At 42.6% G+C, this 20,027-nt stretch overlaps 1 protein-coding gene across 1 annotated transcript in view; it reads right to left on the minus strand.

Annotated features, from left to right (window-relative positions):
• Positions 1 to 8,544: 8,544 nt before the first annotated feature.
• The window catches only part of usp38 (ubiquitin specific peptidase 38), a 45,526-nt gene continuing 34,043 nt past the window's right edge, over positions 8,545 to 20,027 (minus strand). Inside the window, exons 10-11 of the mRNA XM_068043075.1 lie at positions 14,085 to 15,453; positions 8,545 to 9,851 (exon numbers count right to left, since the gene is read on the minus strand). Coding sequence (XP_067899176.1) covers positions 9,687 to 9,851; positions 14,085 to 15,453 — 1,534 coding nt within the window. The 3' untranslated portion in view covers positions 8,545 to 9,686. The remainder of the gene's footprint in view (positions 9,852 to 14,084; positions 15,454 to 20,027) is intronic.

The raw sequence follows: 20,027 nt of genomic DNA on the forward strand, positions 1-20,027 counted from the left end.
CACACATTTAACTGTCTCATGTTATTTATCCTACTCCAATTTGCTCGTAATTTGAGGTAGCTCAGGTAATAATCCAGAATTGAGGTTTTGCTTTGTAATCTGGCCCCTAGCTGCTCATAGTCTCTAAGACCTCTTTCCTAGTTCTACCTGTGTCATTGGTACCTATGTGGACCACGACAACTGGATCTTCCCCTTTGCACTGCAAGTTCCTCTCCAGTCCCGAGCAGATGTCCTGAACCCTGGCACCGATCAGGCAACACAGCCTTCTGAACTCTCGCTCTCGGCTGCAGAGAACAATGTCTATCACTCTGACTATACTGTCCCTTACTACCACTACACTCTCAGTAACTCCCCCTACTTGAATGGCTTCCTGTACAACAGTGCCATGGCCTGTTCGCTCATCCATCCTGCAGCCCCCACTTTCGTCCATCTAGGCTGCAAAAACCTCAAACCTGTTGGACAATTGTAAGGTCTGAGGCTCCCCCACTTCTACTTTCTCGATCCCCATAATCGCCTCCCTTGCATTCACACCCTCCTGAAGTGGATTGTTTGTTAAATGAGGGGTAAGTGTGGGTTGGGATATTGACAGGAATGAAGGGTGGTAATAAGAGGAATGGGTAGCATTATTATGAAATGGCAGGGAACATGATGGAAATCAAGGGATAAGGGGAAAGCATGGGTGTCTGGCGAAGAGAATGGGAAGTGAGCCATTGAGGGCCATACTTTCCCCGCAAGCCTGACTCCAAATTTAGCTTGCAGCTTTTAATTGCACCTTTCTCCACCACACCATACTGTCATCAGCTACCACTCCCACCTGAAATAAAAAGATGGGACAAGAAGCAATCTGAAGAGTTAAGTGGAGTGAAGCAGAAGAGAGAAACAGAAGTAGAAGTGAGATGGAGAGAGGGACTGCTGAAAGTAAGCCTATCTGACTTACCACAGAACATCACCTAATATAGAAAATAATATTTAAAAAAATTACTTCTGTACATACTTTCTGGCAACTTTTCCATTACTAATCCACATTTATAATGAAAAATGCCAATGTAAAATAATCGTGCTATAATTACATTTTCCTGCCCCTGATGATAACAGACAGCCTTGCTTTTCCATCTCCAATTCCTTATGCTTCACAGAAATTCTGGTTCAACCTATTCTTCTTCTCGGCTTCCCAAGTTGCATATCTTTTGCCATATAATTATAAATAATATAAAATTAAAGAATATAAAAATAAGAAAAGTATAAACTAATAGGTCTAGGCCCAAATATCACCAACTTTCTAATTAAATTCTGGGTACTGCCTGTGCGGAGTTTGCAAGTTCTCCCTGTGACTGCATGGGTTTTCGCCGGGTGCTCCAGTTTCCTCCCACAGCCAAAGACTTGCAGGTGATAGGTAAATTGGCCATTGTAAATTGCCCCTAGTGTAGGTAGGTGGTAGGGAATATGGGATTACTGTAGGGTTAGTATAAATGGGTGGTTGTTGGTCAGCACAGACTCGGTGGGCCGAATGTCCTGTTTCAGTGCTGTATCTCTAAATAAATAAATAAATTTCATCTGAAGATTTTATTTGCTCGTGAGTCTATAGGCTGAATTTTCCCAGCCTTTTGGAGACAGGCAGGGAGGTTTGGCAATATGACGGGGAAGGCGTCTGGAGGGGAGCCCAGTGTTTTTCCGCTGCCATGGCGTATTTCCAGCGGCAGGAACCTCTGGCATAGCTGCTCCCTGGGTGGCCAATTGAGCCACTTAAGGGCCAAATTAAGGGCCACTTCCTGCCCTGCCGGCATTTTGTCCGCATCGGTGGGGCCTGCCACCATGGGGATTCTGGCAGGTAAACCCTGGCTGCCTCCCAGGGGGTTTCCAGCATGGAAGGAGGGGGTTGCTCCTTAATAGCCACTCCATGGCCCACAGAGGGACCCCCCCAGCAGCAACGGCTGCCCACCCCACAGCTAAGGCGACGCTGCTAGTAGAGGACCCCCCCACCAACTCCAGTCACCGGGGCCTGCCTGCCAGGCCCCAGCCAGCTCAACCAAACTTAACTCACCTTGTCATGGAGGCGCCCTCTCCTTCCTCTTGCAGCCTCAGCAGTGGCCACCACCAGCCCTCTAATTGGGCCAGCAGCTCTAGGGGCGGTGCGCTGACCTTAATTGGATGGCAGCTGGGAGGCAGCCTGTTAATTGGCTGTCGCCAGTAAAATGCACCCCAGGGTGCCGCCTGCTGGAGCGTGGTCAGCTCCCGATTTTGGCCCCAGCAGTAGGACTTGATCCTCAGTGGCAAAATTCAGCCCCATATATGCAACACCACAGGACATTGACTATTATACTACATTTTTTTGTTAAAAATCATACATCTGAGTATATTTCCTTATTAACCTTAATTATTGGTGCCACTTTCTTTGATCATTTTGCAACTTCTGCCATTATAAATTCCTTTGTTCACATTTCCCATTCAATTCTATTATGTAAACTATAACAACATCCTAACAAGGTTAGTGCCACTGCACATGATTGAGGTGTCTCTCAGCTCAAACACCGGTGTAAATGATCTCTCAATTCCCAGGTGCTAACACTGCATGTCTTTTTGTTGGTCCCTGCCTTTGTCTGCCAACACCACTGTTCTTAAGATCTAACCCCAGCCCAATAATGGTTTGCGAGTGTGTCAATTGCTATCTGACCCAATGTTTTATTTATTATGTCATCCGCCTGAATATCTGCTACCCCACGATTTTATAAATAATCCACCTTCCCAATATCATCCTGCCGCACTGTTAATATAAATTATGCCCTGTCCAATCCATTATCTCTCTGCCCCACTGATTTTTTGCTCTGCCTGCCCCAATATCTGCTGCTCTAGTGATTTTATAAATTGTGTTCCACCCATCACAATATTTGGCTGCCCCAACATTTTATAAATTGTGTCCTGCCCCAAATTTGCCTACCAAACTGTTATATAAATTTTACCATTCCCCAAATGTGGCTCTTCCACTGTTGCTACAAAGTGTATTTCATCCAACCCAATATCTCCCTGCTCCATTGTTTGAGTCGTGCCCCACTATTTGATACATTGTACCCCGCTCATCCCAATATCTCCTTGAACTGGTGTTTTATAAATTGTGCCCCATTCACCCCAATATCTGCCTGCCCCACTGTTTTATAAATTGTACCCCGCCCACCCCAATATCTCTCTGAACTGCTGTTTTATAAATTGTTCCCTGCCCACAATACCTGCCAGTCCTACTATTTCATGAATTGTGCCCCACTTCAACATCTGCCAAATCTACTGTTTTTATAAATTGTGCCCCATTCCAATGTCTGGCTGTCCCACTGTTTTTGAAATTGTTTCCTTCACCAAAATTTTCCTACCACACTGTTTTTACAAATTAGTCACTCACCCGTACCCAATACCATCCTGCCTCACTGTATTTATACCACAATATCTAGGGTGTTGGGGTGAAGAGGGGCATTGGGGAATGAGGCCTTGGGTGGAAATGGAGACTGAGGAATGGGGAATTAAGGGGAGAGATCGAGATTGGGAAATGGGGTCTCGAGGAGAGAAGAGATTCGGGTATGGGTTCATGGTGGCCATGGGAACCAGCATTTCTTCCAGAACTGGCAGCAAAAGTGGGAGTGGCACTGAAAGAGGAGCAGCTTGTAAAGGGCTAAAACCTTCCACTGGTGGGCAAATGGGGGAAATAGGTATCGATAACCCAGGATTCTGACTGGAAGAAACAAGGGTGAAGGGAGCAGGAAGGCTCCTGAACTAAGGGCCATTAGACCATAGGATATTTTGCAAACTATGGCCATTGAGCTAGAAACTAAAACTTAAAGGGAATACAATAAAATATTTGAAAAGTAACATAAAAAGACCTTGGGGGTGGAATGGAATTGCAGGCAAGAGCACCAACACCAGGGGGTCAAATTACCTCCTTCTGTGCTGTAATTTCTATAATTCTATGGAAACCTTCTTATTGAGTCCAAGCTCAGGGGGTGTTTGGAAATGTTGGCGTTGAACTAAATTTAGAGCAACCTACCCTGTGAGAAGTGCTCCAAATGCTGAACTTGTTACTCTGTGCGATCTCTTGGTTTGGTTCAGCGGAGTCTGTGCTGTCCAGTTTTGACCTGTGAAGTTCAAGTACAGGTCAGCTCTGATTGAGGTTCCCAGTTCGGAGCTGTCACCTTCATATGGAACTGGAGTCCAGACCAGACTCCAGGCAGATAGGGAGAGAGATCAGACCTGCTAAAAATGGCATTGATTGGGGGCAGGATTTTCTCTGTGGGCTTCAGGACACCGCCATCATGGCTCAAATGGGGCTTGGAAGCCTGCACTGTGTGAGGTACAGACACTCGCCTGTGATTTTCCCCAAATTGGCCAATTAATGGCCAGAGGACGGTCTTGATGTCCAATTAAAGGATGATTAGCAGGCTGTCGAAGCTGGAGAGCCAAAAGGAGTTAAGTGAGGGGGAGGGCACCCCATCTTTCTCTCCAACTTTTTAAAATCTAAAATAAAAGGCCTTTGCAGGGGAGCCCCTTCACAGGGCAGCTTGCAGCTGAACTCAGGCAGGCAGGGAGGGCCTCTAAGCTTGCCTGGAGTGCTGGCCCCCCGATCTGCTGCAGGGAGGCCACCTCCAGGCACTGCACCATATGTGGGGAAACTAGGCTGCCTGGAAAATCCCAGTCAGTCTCCGACAACAGTCCTTAATAGGCTCTTAAGCAGTTGAGATTGTCTATCCGCAACTTGTGCGGAAATGGCCTGGGGGTGGGTTGGAACGTGAAATTCAACTCCCACCTGCCTTTATGCCTGTCCCCCTTGGGGGCTAAAAATTCATCTCAGGGCATTTGACCACACCATGTATAGTGCAGGGAGATTCTGCAATGGTTTCAGGGTGAATATCAGTGAGTTCTGGGTTATTACTAATTGCAGGTAGGGTATCAGGGCATTATACCTATTACTATCAGTGTTATAAACTATTAGTGAATTTTTGCTGGTTACAAGGGAATCTGAGTGTTACCACTATTACCATTAGTTTTCAGTGAGTTTAATATTAGCTACTTGTGGAATCGAAGTTCCTCCCACCTCTGGTTTCCCCTCTTCGAATCCTCCCCTTCCCTACCCTCAGTTTGCCCTCTCAGGTGGCCTCCTGGTTCCAAGAACTTGGCACAAAACTACAAGTAAAAATACTCAACTACAGGGACCCAACCTTGACAAGGCATAGGCAATCAGGTGTAAAAACCATGTGATCAGGCATTACATGGTCACATGTCATGTGGTCAGAATATCCCTTGATCAAACCTTCAACCAGAGTTCGCAACTGTAGTTGTAGGTAGTGGATAAGTTGAAGTTCACAAACTACTGTAAGTGATTTCTGTTTGAAATGTTAGTTATTCAATCTTCGTGATTTGTGAGATTGTGCTTGATGCAGTATCTTCTATTAATTATACTGTTGTCTCAACTCTCCACTTCCAGGGAGCTTGCAAGTTGCTTTGAGAAGACATTTCAATTCCCTTCAATTTGAAAATTGATTGTAAATGGGTGGGTGGCTCCCCCTGCTGTTTTTGGAAGATGCACACGATAATACACACATTTGAGAGCAATTTTTTTCTCTGAAATCTTTTTTATCCTTTTATTGTTTTCTCGTCTTTCTTATAAATCAATATTTGTTCCTTACTCCAAACCTGATTATTTTAATACTTCCCTGTTTGATTTCAATTCTTATGTTTAATTTCCCTAATTTTTGCACCTCCTCTCACTGTCAAACACAATTCAAATTAGCGATCTTAATATCAGCTTTTTAACACCTTGTGGGAATACCACTAACAAAATGGTGAAATTCAGTCAATTAAGGGAAGCAGTCTGACCAACTGGCAGCTGGAGAAGCCAAGTTCACAGCCTTTCAATAGGCCATAAAAAGGTCAACTGCTTGAGTGACCAGACCATAAGCAGTTTTTAAGATACTAAATCCTGAACTTTTGCAATTGTCCCATGGAAAATCAATACTCTTGACACATTGATGAAGTTCATTCTCTTCTTGGCAGGATGTGACAAATGGTGTTACCTAGGGATCTGTACTGCTGCCTTAGCTTTTCAGTATTTCTAAATGACTTGGATGAAGGAATGGAGTTGATGATCCTAATTTACAGATGACATGAAGTAAATTGTGTGGTTGGGAGCAGGAAGTTACAAAGTGACATTGATAAAGATTGCCTACTTTTGCCCATGTAACATGATCTGACTCCGACCTGTCTCAGCTCATTTGCAGGGGAAACCCTCAACAGTGCCTTTATTACCTCCAGCCTAATCCAATGCTCTCCTGGCTGGCCTCTTATCTGCCACTCTACATAAACTTGTGCTCAACCAAAATCTATTGCCTGTATTTTAATTTACTCCAAGAATGTTAACCTATCACCCATGTGTTTACTGATCTCCACTGGCTCCAGGTCCAGCAATGCCTCAATTTTAAAATCTTTATCCTCGTTTTCAAGTTTGTACACAACCTTGCTTCTATCTCTGTAATGTCCTCCAGCCCTAGACGCTTTTGAAATTTCTGCACTCTTCCAATTCCGACTTGTGTATCCCCAATTTTAATTGCTCCACCATTGCCAGTTATGCTTTAAGCAGCCTTTGACCTAAGCTCTGTAATTCCCTCCTTCAACATCTCCTCCTCTTTAAGATAGTCTTTAAAATCTACCGCTTTGGCCAAGCTTTTGGTCATCTGCCTTAATATCTCCTTATGTGGCTCAGTGTCATATTTTATTTTATAATGTCCCTGCGAAGTGCCTTGGGAGGTTTTATTACATTAAAGGTGCTATTCAAATAAAATTATTTTTGTTGTTTTCAGCTTCTGGAAACTTCGGGTCATGCTTGCAGATTTACCAGAATAAACATAGCACCTGTTCTGATGATGTCACCTTCTATACCAGTGCTTCCAATATGTCTTCCTTTTTCCTCAACTGAGGATTCCCCTCCATTGGGCCCTCGATCACATCTGTCCAATTTCCCATACTATTATCACCCCTTCCCCACCTTTTCAGGAGCACGATAGGGTTTCCCCTTATCGCCACCTGCCTTCACATTGAATGGATCAACCTCCACATTCCAACTCTGACCATGGCATCCTACACTGTTCCAATGAAGCTCCACAGTATTTTGCTTTTGTGTCAATTTATCTTGAGTTGCAATGTCCAAGACTGAACGCAGCACTTTTGAATTCCACCACGCTTAAGATATAGGCCAACATTTCATTGACCTTTTTATTTACTTTTTATACCTTGGTACCAGCTTTTAGTCATTTGTTTACATGGGCTTCTAAGTCCCTTTGCTTTACAGCTCCTAGACTCTCACCATTAAGAAAATATTTTGATTTCCATATTTGGCTCCAGAAATACCAGAAAAAAATTGTTAACTGAATAGGCAAATGGCCCTACCGCCCCCTTTGCCATCCTCTTTATACTATAGGGTTGCCTTTGATGGCCAGAACACTGCCAGTCGGTATTACTAGTCAGTCAAGACTTCCCCAACATTCAGGCAAGCCTCATCAAATTCACAAAAACAACTTTGTACATTAGTGGGGCAAATATTAAGCATTTTTGTCCAAGATTCAAAATAGTATTGGCTTCTTAAATTGTGTCATGCTACATTAAACGTCAAATATCAGCTTCACTCATGGAACACATGCCCAGATTTATTTTTGATATGGTTGTTTCAATTAGTTATTTTGTCCTCACAGGCATCTGAGAGAAGGACAATATCATTCAAACTAAATAGACATTTCATAACATGGCTTGGAAATATGCCTGATTGGCAGCTTCCTTTTGAATGTAACAAATTATTTGACTTGTTTTTGGTCTTAGCCATTTTCTGGAAACTATTTCTCAGCCTGGCTGGTTCTAAGTGAATAGTCTACTATTGGAGAACGATGGTCACGTAGCTTTTATCGATCACGAGAAGAACTGCCTTATAATAATAGTTCAGCAAAGCAGTTGTAATTATTTGTTATTTTCCACTTACGAGATACAAGTTTAATTACTGTAAAACCTCTGCATCATTGCTACTGTTAACTTATTAATTTGGTGTGAATGGTAAATTAAATTTAAATAGTTAAAATCTATAATCATAATCAATTATCACTTAATTTGGCATTTTCTGAAATCAGAGATCACACTAGGGCATGTGGTAATAGCAGTAAGCTGCAATAAAGTCTCTGTTCAATGCCTGGTCATTCTTAGATGTCTGGATTGAAATTATATTTCAAATGAAGTGAGTGGGAATGGTTTGAGATGATGAAGCCCGATGAAAATGTAACAAGCATTCTGCTTTGTCAAGGCCCTGTGGTATAAAATGGGCACAGCACAAATATTATGTGCAGTTTTTTTTAAAGATAAAGATTTTACAAAAAAAGCTAGGGAAAAAGAGAACAAACTGATAAAGCTATTTTAAAAATAAGCCAATAAAGATCATATAAAATACAATGAATAGTTTTGTTGCATCATCAGTGTTTTATATTAGATATCGATTGAAGGAAAACTATTGCAAAAAAAAAAACTACCCAGCAGTCACTGAATATTGCTGGTCTCTGACTGAAGTTGGAAAAAAATCATATCTAAAATGGTGTAAAAGTTTTTTTAATTTCATATCCTCAAGTATAGCAGTGCATTTCTAAAATAAAAATTAATTTAGTGTAAAGCTGTCATCGAATAACAGCCAACATTTTACCAGTAACTTGATTTTTCCCAGTCATGTGCCTGAGACATTTAAATATTTATAAATATTCAGTTTTACACTGTAATTAGCCCAATGCACATTTATAAGTTTGACAATATTTATAATTATTTCGTAGTTAAATAACTGCATCAGCCATGAACAAAGGGGAAACCACTTCTGTTAGTCTTTTATGTTCAGTATACATGTGCAATAAATCTCAGATCTCTTCAAGTGATGGCAGGGTTTCTTAGAAACTTCAAAACGTAAACAAGGTTTAAGATGTTAAGCTACATCTATGACAAACATACAAGTAATTCTCCTCCCTCTCCCAAGGATGTGCCTTTTTCAAAAAAAGTAAAAATATAACTTTCAAATTCTGTTCTTGCATCCTAAATGTACCTAGTCTGTACAGATCTCAAGGCACACACGTGCACACAAAAAAAGAGCAAAATGACTTTATCAAATCTGTGACAAATACTGCTCCCTGAAATTGCAAGATGCTGTTTACACATTCAAAAATAATATCCAAGAAATGCAATACCAGAAATGTGGCAATTAAAAAAATTACCACCTCCATATTTTGATTACTATGAGTTTGAAAAGTTCACCTGAAATGTATTTACAGCCTTTATACAAATACACATTACAATGCTGAATGTCTTATTTACAAAATTAATCCAAACATGCAAATCGGGTGAAATTCAGCTGTAAGGTTAAGAAACCCACAAACATTAAAAATTATTGCAATCATGAATATTTTTCCCAACTTTTTTCCTACTTTAAGAATTAACAGGGAAATAAAGCTAGTACAAGTCAATTTTTTCTCCAAATCCCAAATAGGCCAGGAAAACAAGCATAATGGTTGGAAGCATCTCAAGACTTCATTAATAGATTCTGACCCATAGAGTGACCTGATGTACAAGTTATATAATTTCCCCATTTATCAGCAGGAGGGAGGAGAGAAGAAAAAGTTGGTCTTGTCGAAGGAGTCTCAGAAGACAAGCCGGCTAATAGTATTAAAGCCACCACTTCCTCCCCCACCACCACTTGGGCCACAACTCCCTGGTGGGTCACTATCATCAAAACCGTGTGGACGAAATGAACATGTAGTAGAGGATGCTTGCAATGCTCTGGTACGGGCGTTTAACTCTTGTTCCTGTGGGAAGGAAAATAAAAAGTCAATTTCTATTTTATCTCCACAGTACTACTGTATACCACTTGGAAGAAAGTCTTTAATTACAGAGCTCAATGTTTATGCCAACTTAGTGTTGCAATACAGTGGTCAGAGGGGCAATTAGTGCCATGCAGTAATAGTAAACATATTCAAACTTCCAATGTCCCACAACGCAAGGTCCCAATCTTTTATTACGTCCTTGGACTCAGAACAGGAATAGATATCACAAAGCATAGATTAGAACTATGCTCATAACACAGAGCCAATAAGGTGTTCAGGGCTCACTACCTAATTATAATTAGTTGGAAATTTCACCTTGGCCCATTGTATAGGATCACTTACTGAAATCTGTTTAGTGAAGTTGAAGGAGTACACATATGCTGTCTAAAATGGCTCACAATCACCCAGAGTGCCAAGTACCAATTCACCTATATTTTAAAAGAGATGGTGTAGCGGTTCAGCTCAGTTAGTTTGCAGTGGGCATTTAAAAAAGAAAATTGGAGCATCAGTATTTTTAAGGGGGTAGGGACCGCAGAGTAACATATAATTATAGTAAGTGTAATATAATGTGGAAATTGGTCTAAAATGATTGAAAACAGTTGAAAGATACTAGCGTACAGAATCCAGAGCCAGTGGAAATGAAGACGAAAACACCACCTAAACAATAAACAGTCAAATGATAAAACACATATGAAAGGCAGTTTAGGGCAGGAGGATAAAATGAATGTTTACAATGTGCAGTGGTGTCTAAAGCTCATAACACAGTGGCCTGGATTTTACTGTGACAACAAGGCTTTCAGCGCTCATCTTTATTGCAGGATAAATCTGACAGCAACTTCTGGTGCCTGCACATGTGCAGTTAAAAATGGAAATCCAGAGATTGCTGTTAGAGATTCACTGCTCCTCCACAGGATGGGCTGTACCAGACCTCACCGATAGACTCTACAATGAATCACTGTAACAGCATGAATTTGGAGTACTTACCCAAAAGTTCTAAACAGAAAATAACTGAAAAAGTTAGGGCTGATACATTTAAGATTGAGTTTTAAGCAACGTGGAATAAGTAATGATTACTGCTGAACAGCCTGTATGGCCCTGAAAAATTAATTTTACAAGTGTGGAGTTTCATTCTCTTAGAAGAAAATTAGTGTTGCAGATTTTAATTTTTTTACAATTTTTCTCTCCCTTAATTCTATCTGTATTTGCCAATCTTTATTTTGTTTCATGCACATGTTTAAATATAATTTATATTTCCAGTTTTTTACTTCCTAGTTTGAACTGTGTGGCTCGGTAAGGATACTTCAATCTGATTGGTTGAAGAGCCTCACCATTGCTTTCCCTGTTCCCAGATGCTAGATTCCCTGGAGAGGGCACTGCACCAAATTAGATGGCGGATTAATGGAAATCTTAGTTGACAAACCCACAAAAATATCTGTGGGCAGTTGTAAGTGAGGAGAATGGCGTAAGTCATTCTTGCACTGCTAAGAGAAAAATCCAGGCCAATATTGTTTGTTTCCAGGACAACTTCTGTACTGATTGACTGAGCCAGTCAAATTCCATTTTTATTGCATCTGATTTTGGAACTTTTATTTGTGTTCTGGAGTTGGAGTTGTGTGATTGCATCCATTTTTACATAAAAGCCATAAAGTCAAGGTCCATGGCCATTTCAATAGCTCATAGATTGAAAATGACTGTTAAATACATTATTTCATTTTTTGAGGGTTTGTTAACAATTTTTTACGTCATGTTGCCAGGCCATGCACCTATAGTGGCTGAGATGTCAGATAGGTAGCCTATTCTGATTCTTTCACAAGGCCACTTGAGCTGACCATATGGAGGTCCACAAAAGGTCCATGCTGATTTCCTTTTCCTGTCTATGTGAGAAGCAACTAGTCTCCATTTACTGCCTCCCTGAATCACTAGGTTTCAAATAAAGAACTCAGTCGAGTTAAGAGGAAAAAGAAAACTTCATCTTACCATTCCACAGCATTGCGTGTTAACAGTCCAGTATGTTGCACCACCTGCCCTCAGTCAACACTTGTAGAAATTCAACCCCTTGCCAAATATCTCCCCTCCCCTTCCAAACATAGTGGCTCTTTGCTGGGGATAGTTCCATCAATGCCAGTCATCCTCCAGTATTTTGCCGAAGTAGCCTTTAGGCATATAGGAACATAGGAGCAGAAGTAGGCCATTCAACACATCGAGCCTGTTCCGCCATTCAATACTATCATGGCTGATCATCTACTTCAACGCCCGTTTCCCATATTATCCCCATATCCCTTTATGTCATTGATATTTAGAAATCTGTCAATCTCTATGAACCTTGGGATTGAGTGTCAGCAAGCTTTGATTGTGGAGGTCGTCACAATCTTGTTCTCATTTAGTGTCCACACTCCAATTCTGGTTGCTGGGTTGCAGGCAGGAACCTGATGATTTTTCCCCTCTCTAACCCAGCTGAAGCCAATTATTCCATTGCTACTTTCACTGCAGGCGTGATCAACGCAGACCTTACTGACATTACTCATCTGTATGGTTCAGTTACTCTCTAGATAAACTTACTGAGCTACTGGGGAAGAGGTTAGGGGAGGAGGAGAAGCCAACAGTTGTATAATAGAATTCCACTGTACTTCATGGGCTCACAGTAGGGACTTAAAAATTTACAGATTTTTAAAAGTCAGGGTGACATAGCATGAAAATATACCTGTAAAGGACTGAACTGCACATCTCTGAAACTAGAGGTGTGAGAAGGAAACCCGAAGCGAGCCCAAATTCCGGACCCAGAAGTCCGAGCCTACCTGACCCGAGCCCGACACGTCGTCGGGGTGGGGTCGGGTCGGGTGGCAGGCCTTTACCTCAGTACATGGGTAAAGGCCTGCTACCCGACCTGACCCCAATGGGATCTGACGACATGTGTCGGGTTCGGGTCAGGTCGGGCTTCTGGATCCAGCATTCAGACTTGGGTCGGGTTTCCTTTGCACACCTCTATCTGGAACTGGGCTCTAATTCAGCCCTGACCTATAGGTCATAGTCATTTACAGCACAGAAGGAAGCCATTCAGCCCATTGAGTCCATGCCAGCTCTCCACAGTTATAATACGCATAACGGATAAAAAGGACTGAAGTGACTCAGTTTACAATGTTTCGTTACAGAACAATGGCTACTAGACAAGAACAGTGTTCACCTATCCAAATAGGATGAGAACTTTACTCTGATAGTCGTAGGGGTTTCGTGTGAAATGAATTTTGGCATTAAAACCTACCTCCCAATGGCAGCAGGCCTACATCACAAAAGAGCTTTTAATTTGGCCCTTACTCACTGGAACGGATTTTATTCCAATGATGGCAATCCCAGCTGCAGGCAGGAAAGTAGGGGCAGAACTCGCTTTGGCCCTCTGTCGGACCCCTGTTGCAATTTAACGGCGGGCAGGCAATTAACTGCTCGCTGTCAGGGACATGTTCCATTAAAGGGATGAGCTCCTTCCTCCAGAGTTGCTGGCGAAATGCATGAACTGCAGATCTGCAGTACCACTAGGAGCAGTGGCCACTGCCAGTATTGTGGGAGGCCTTCAGAAGAGAAGAGTATGGAGACCCTGGGGCAGGTGAGTGGGGACGGGGTTGCTGGGGCCAGTCAGGCATGCCCTGACGAAGGCAGGTAGGGCTTGGAGTTGGTGGTGGATGGATTGCCCCAAAGGAAGGACCCTTCTGCCCAAGGCCCCTAGATGGCTGCCAGGTCTTACCTGGCGGTGTCTCCACTCAGTGGCAGGCCCCTCCATCTTACACAAAATTGGAGTGGGGAGGCCCTCAAGCGGTCATTAATTGGCCTGGGGTGGAAAGGATGTCCTCGGCCTTCCTTGCCCTGGACAAAATGGCACGGGGCCAGGCCGATGGGAATAGCACCCTTTGGCATTTTGTTTGCACCTCCCCCCTCCCGCCAGCCACCTCAGTTCCCATCTCCAAGGGCAGCATAAAATCCTGCCCACTGACTCACAAAATTGTGGCTGGTATACTTGTCTGCTAGAGGGTGGGGTGTGGGGAAGGGAAGGTGCTCTTCTGATGATATTATTAGAGTAGAGGAAGTTTTATGCAGCATCTAGATGTGCTGCACTTGACCCAAGAGTGCTTGCTGCTAACACTGCGTGCATAAAATTTGACAGTGTTCCTTTCTCATTGGTGAAATCCCACACCTTGAAGAGCACAAAAATTCACCAAAAAATACCTGTAAATAAAGTTTGTTGTCTTTAGTAATTGCATCCATGAGTTCCTTCTGCAGTGGCGGCTCTCCGTTTACCCATAGTCCATTTATTGCACTTGGGTATACTCCACAATTAGCACCCTGTTTCCTGTAAAACAAGACATATGCTGTGTCCTTAGGAAACCTGTTGGTGATGTTCTGAACAGATTGAAAGGATGTGAAAGTCACTCTGCTGTCATTGAACAGAAACCACTCCTTTGATGCCTCTTTGCAGTTCGGATCATGCCAAATAACCGAAGTACTAGATTCATTATCTGTTGCACAATCCTGAGAGGAGCACAAATCTGCAAGATCAGTCTTATAGCATAACTGCCCTACAGATCCTGAACTGGTGTTTCTAGCATAACAGTAATAGTGCCCACTCTCAGATGACATTCCAGAATGCACCACAATAGAAGAGAGGAGGTAAGATACTGGCTGTGAATCAATCGATTCTACTGAACCAGAGGACTTCAATTTTTTAGGCAGGTTTTCAGGTGAATCACACAGCAAGGACTGGCTGATCGCAGGTGATTTTGGAGAAGTCTTTTCAACTGGCAGCTGTAAAATGAGAGGAAGTGCGACATCATCCAGAATTTTCCGCCTTATGTGACTCTTTGAATCATATGAAAATCTCAGGAGAGTGAGAATGAGGTATTCAGGTTCGTCCACTACCTGCATAACCTTCTGCGCATTTTGCAACGAGGCACATTTTTCACAGTAATACTTGTTCTCTCCATTGAGAATCTCAGGGGCCAAAAAATAATTTATTAGATTAGGGACAGACTTAGTATTGTCATGTTGCTCAATAGATTTATTGCTGTGAACTGTGACCAGTTTATCAGATGGCACTGGCAGGTTACAGGAATCTACAGAAGAAATAGGTTGCAATGGAAACTTTTGAAGCATTTCATCCCCCATTTCTGCTCCGGGTGCAATTTCTTCCACCTGAAGGCTGTGAATTACAGGAGACTCGCTACAAAGAGCATCAGAGACTACTGCAGTACAACACGAAGGCATTGTGCTTTCACAATCTGCTGCGGCAAGCAAATGTGTGGATCCTGCTTCTATAACATCTTCAAGGCATGGCGGAAAGGCCAGTGAAAGATCAGTGAAAGCCTCCTGTTTCTGAGAGGTGCTTTTACAGTTTAGACAGCGTATTGTGGTTTGCAGTTTGCCTCCGAACATTTTCTCTATTAGTGTTTTCCCTTCATCAACTCTTGGCAGATTTGATTCAGAGAGAAGTGGTGTTTCCTTGGGATGCTCTCGAGAACTGCAATCATGTGCAGGACTGCTACTGCTTTGGGGGGAATTCTCAAGAAGAATTCTACAAGTTTTTTCTTCTTCATGTAACCTGGAGAAGAATAGGAAACAAAGAGAGATTTACTGGACACTAAAGCAAAATTTAAAAAACACAAGATAATCTTCCCCTAAGCAAGATCCTGATTTAAGTCTATAAATGCATTATGGTTATGATCCTTCCAAGTCTATATACACACACTCATTGTAAATGCACAACTTTGTTTTTAAACTGCATGAATTTCTCCTACAATATAATTACTGCCAGTTTTTCCTGTCCATATTTTAAATTAACATATTCTTCCCAGTACCCAGGTGGAAGACCTGGATGAGGCAGGGGATGGGGTTACGAATAAAACTCTTAACTGGGGGTCACACATTCAAGAACTAGAGGACCCCGAAAGAAAGATCAAAGGGGAACACTGGCCAAAAGAAAACCTCACATCTGCTGTTCTCCATAAATATAGGAATCAACCGGGATATTTTGCCAGGTGTGCAAACTTAAGAAAAACCCTGAACTGGGCAGATTTATAATTACAGATAATTTCTCTTTAACTTGGTAACCAGCACAAAATTTACCTCAGATTTTTTTTCCAAACACTCCCTAAAGACCCTTCTCTCTGATCCAGGTTGTCACATGCAAATGGAATTTTAGCATTTATTGCTAAAGGAATAGAGTATAAAAGTAGGGTAGTGTTGCTGCAATTGTACAAGGCATTAGTGAGACCGCACCTGGAGTACTGCATACAGTTTTGGTCCCCTTACTTGAGGAGGGATATAGTTGCATTGGAGGCAGTTCAGAGGAGGTTCACTAGATTGATTCCAGGGATGAGGGGTTTGTCTTATGAAGAGAGATTGAACAGTTTAGGCCTTTAGTCTCCTAGAGTTTAGAAGAATGAGAAGAGACCTAATTGAGGTATAAAAGATTAAGGGGATTGACAAAGTAGACTTAGAGAGGATGTTTCTTCTGGTGGGGCAATCTAGAACAAGAGGTCATAGTTTTAGGATAAGAGGTAGCAGATTTAAAACAGAGATGAGGAGAAATTACTTCTCTCAAAGGGTCGTCAGTCTGTGGAATTCACTACCCCAGAGTGCGGTGGATGCCGGGACATTGAGTAAATTTAAGGAGGAGATAGACAGATTTTTAATTAGTAAAGGGTTGAAGGGTTATGGAGAACGGGCAGGAAAGTGGAGTTGAGGCCGAGATGAGATCAGCCATGATCGTACTGAATGGCGGAGCAGGCTCGAGGGGCTGAATTGCCTACTCCTGCTTCTAGTTCTTATGTTAATAGGTCTATTTAATAGTCTTCCATTCTTCAGGGGGAAAAATAAAAACTACTCTAATGTTCCGATTTATTTGGAGTGTCCCATGTTCCTAGAGTAATCAGCAATGGCGAGTGCCAGATCTCTCCAAATTTTTTAAGCCATATTGACCTAGCAAGACTTTGCTGCAAATGAGGCCCATAGGATACATGTGTCCCAAGAAGATCAGTGCTTACCTGAATTCCAATTCCCCACTTGTGTAGACATGAAGGGACACAAATGTGTCCTGAAAGCAAGGAGGAAAGTGGCAAAGTGGAGAGAAGTAGGTAGAGTGTTTCAAGGATAAGAATGAGCTGCCACCAGTGGTGGGATAAAGAACAAACAGAAGCCTAGTGTTAAATTTAAGTGGAGGGTGCATGAGGGGGGCCAGAGAGAGCGAGGTCACTAAGGTATGGAAGAGTCAGGCAATGGACAGATATAAAAACAGGGATAAGAATTTTGAAAACAACATGCTGGGTCAAATGGAGTGATTGAAACTTAGAGACAGGTAGCGGGTGACGTTATGTGCGAGAACTGTAGTGTTTCTGATGAGTTGAAACCTTTGAAAGATTGGCCTCACCTGTGATTAGTTAATCTTTTGTATTATTTAGAAGCCATACTTATCTGCCCTCCATTTTACACGGGTATTTTCCATATACATGTATATTGTATATACGTGTAAATTCCAGATACATGAACAGCAGGTTCCATCCTGGGCAAGAGGCCCGATTTGTAAATACTTTTCTTAAAACATTTTAGGAATATTATTGTAATTTGTTAAGTTTACAAAAAAAAAGATAGTGAACAAACTTACAGTGCCCCAACACCCTAACATTCCCATTTTAGGATATTGCCAGATGGGAACATTAGGATGGTTAATCTTAGATTTCCTACTTTCTTTTTCAAACATTTAGTCGAAGAGCCAAATATATTTCATGATGGACTGTAAATGAACTGTTACACGAAGTGAACAAAGAAGGCCAACCTAATAAGAGCACAGGCCTAACTCAGGCACTCTGCCTTTAAGAAAACAATACAGAAAATGGATCTAACGTGGTCATTACCAATTGACCAATCGAAAACAACTTACATTTATCTAACATAGCAAAACATCCCAAGGCACTTAAGAGCAATATCAAAAAAAAATTTTTGACGCCGAGCCACAGAAGAAAATATCAGGACAGATGACCTGGTCAAATAGATAGTTTTAAGGAGCATCTTAAAGGAGGAGAGGTAGCAAGGCAGAGAGGTTTAGAAAGGGAATTCCAGAGTTTAGAGTCAAGTCGTCTGAAAGCATGGCAAACAATGATGGTGGGATTAAAATTAGGGATGTTCAAGAGGGCAGAATTAGAGGAGTGCAGATATCTTGGACGGTTGTGGGGTTGGAGGAGATTACAGAGATAGGGAGGGAGCAAGCCCATGGACGGATTTGAAAACAAGGATGAGAATTTTAAAATAAAGATGTTGCTTGACCGGGAGCCAATGTAGGTCAGCGAGCACAGGGGTGATTGGGGAACGGGACTTGGTGCGAGTTAAGACAAGGCAAAAAGAAAAATGGACATCATGTCATTCTGTTCACCTCACCCTATTATAGCTATTTGAGATGTTTAGCCTTCTCCACTCTTTCTTCCCTCCCAACAGTTGAATCCACAAATAACAGCATATCATGCTGTTTGTATAGACACATTCCCAAAGAGTGATATCACTGGGAAAGCTTAGTAGAGGGGAATATCTTATTAGAGCATCTCCAGGCAGGTAAAGTTGCTTGTTTAAAGCTGAAACAAAATTCTGGCTATTATATTACTCTATGAAATGAGGAATATTTGGAACAAAAAATAATTCCATTGACTTTCTTTTCCTTGGACTTAATGAGAAAGAATTGCAAGGTATATCCAGTACAGCTGCATTGAAAATTTGAGTTTCTGTAGGTGTTATGAATATACAGAATGCACAGAAGGTCATCATTCAGTTCATTGTGTCTTTTAAAAAAAGGTATACAATTAAGCCCTCTCCCTTGCCCTTTCCCCATCGGCCTGCAATTTTTTTTTCCATTTCAGGTATAAATCAAATTCTCCTTTTAAAGTTACTGTTGAATATGTTTCCAACTCGCTAAATAAAACAAATTCTTGATCTCGCACCTGGCTCTTTTGCCAATTGTCTTAAATCTGTGTACTTTGGTTATCCACCCTCCTGACAGTGGAAGAAGTTTCTTCTTATTTACTGTATCGAAACTCATGATTTTGAATACCTCTAATAAATCTCTTTACCTTTTCTGAGAACAATCCCGCTTCTCTCGTCTCTCCACATAACTATAGTTCCTCACCATGGTACCATTGTAGTAAATCTTCTCTGTATCCTCTCTAAGGCCTTGGCATCCTTCCTAAAGTAGAGTGCCCAGAATTGGATAGAACACCCCAGCTGAGTCCTAATCAGCGATTTATAAAGGTTTAGCATAATATCCTTGCTTTTGTACTCAAGGGCCCCGAGTTCTGTCAGCACCGAGGCAAGGGCACTTGCCAATGACCTCGAAGTAAGTCTCGCTGAGCGATCAAACAATCTCTTTGGCGAGAATTTCACCTCTATCGCTGTGCAATGGCACTACAAATGATTGCAATGTTATTTACTGGGCATTCACAAGGCAGTATTTAATGGAGGCGACACGGGGGTGGGGGGGGGGGGTCTCACTCGCCAGCTGAAGGGCGTGAGCCCCTGTCGCCTCTCTGCGGGATGGTCTGCCGCATTACATGTCAATCAAGAACTCAACTGGGAAGCAGTGGGCCTTCCCCAGGAATAAGGACCCTGCGAACAGAAGTCCCGCCCGCTGAGAGGTACCAGCCAATTAGATGCTGGCAGCTCTTATTACTCAGCAGCGCCACCGTGGAGGCAGCGGCTGCTGCCAGTAATACACTCATCCGAGACCCAGGATCGTTAATGGACCCAGGCCACAGGTGAGTGAGGGCAGGAGGGGTTTCGTGAGGAGGGGGTTCTAGGGGGATCGGCAGCAAGGACAGGGAGGTGGCTCTCAGCAGGCACCCCACTTCCCGATGCCAGGTCCCTCAATCAGGCACTCAGAGCCCGCGAATGAGAGACCGCCCTGGGAGCCGGCAAGCAACTCGTACAGATTTACTCGTCATGTTCGCTGCGTGGCGAGAGGCCTGCCCACTGCTGGGCTAATAATGGCGGCGGCGGGAAGAGGCCCTTAATTGCCCACTTAAGGGCCTCAACTGGCGGCAGGGCAGGTAGGCCACCCACAGGCCTTCCCACCACGGACCTAATTGGGGTGGAGGTGGGAAGGTGGTGGGGTCCCCACCTAACACCATCCTGCCT

The sequence above is a fragment of the Heterodontus francisci genome, chromosome 1, assembly GCF_036365525.1.
Source record: "Heterodontus francisci isolate sHetFra1 chromosome 1, sHetFra1.hap1, whole genome shotgun sequence".
NCBI lineage: Eukaryota > Metazoa > Chordata > Chondrichthyes > Heterodontiformes > Heterodontidae > Heterodontus > Heterodontus francisci.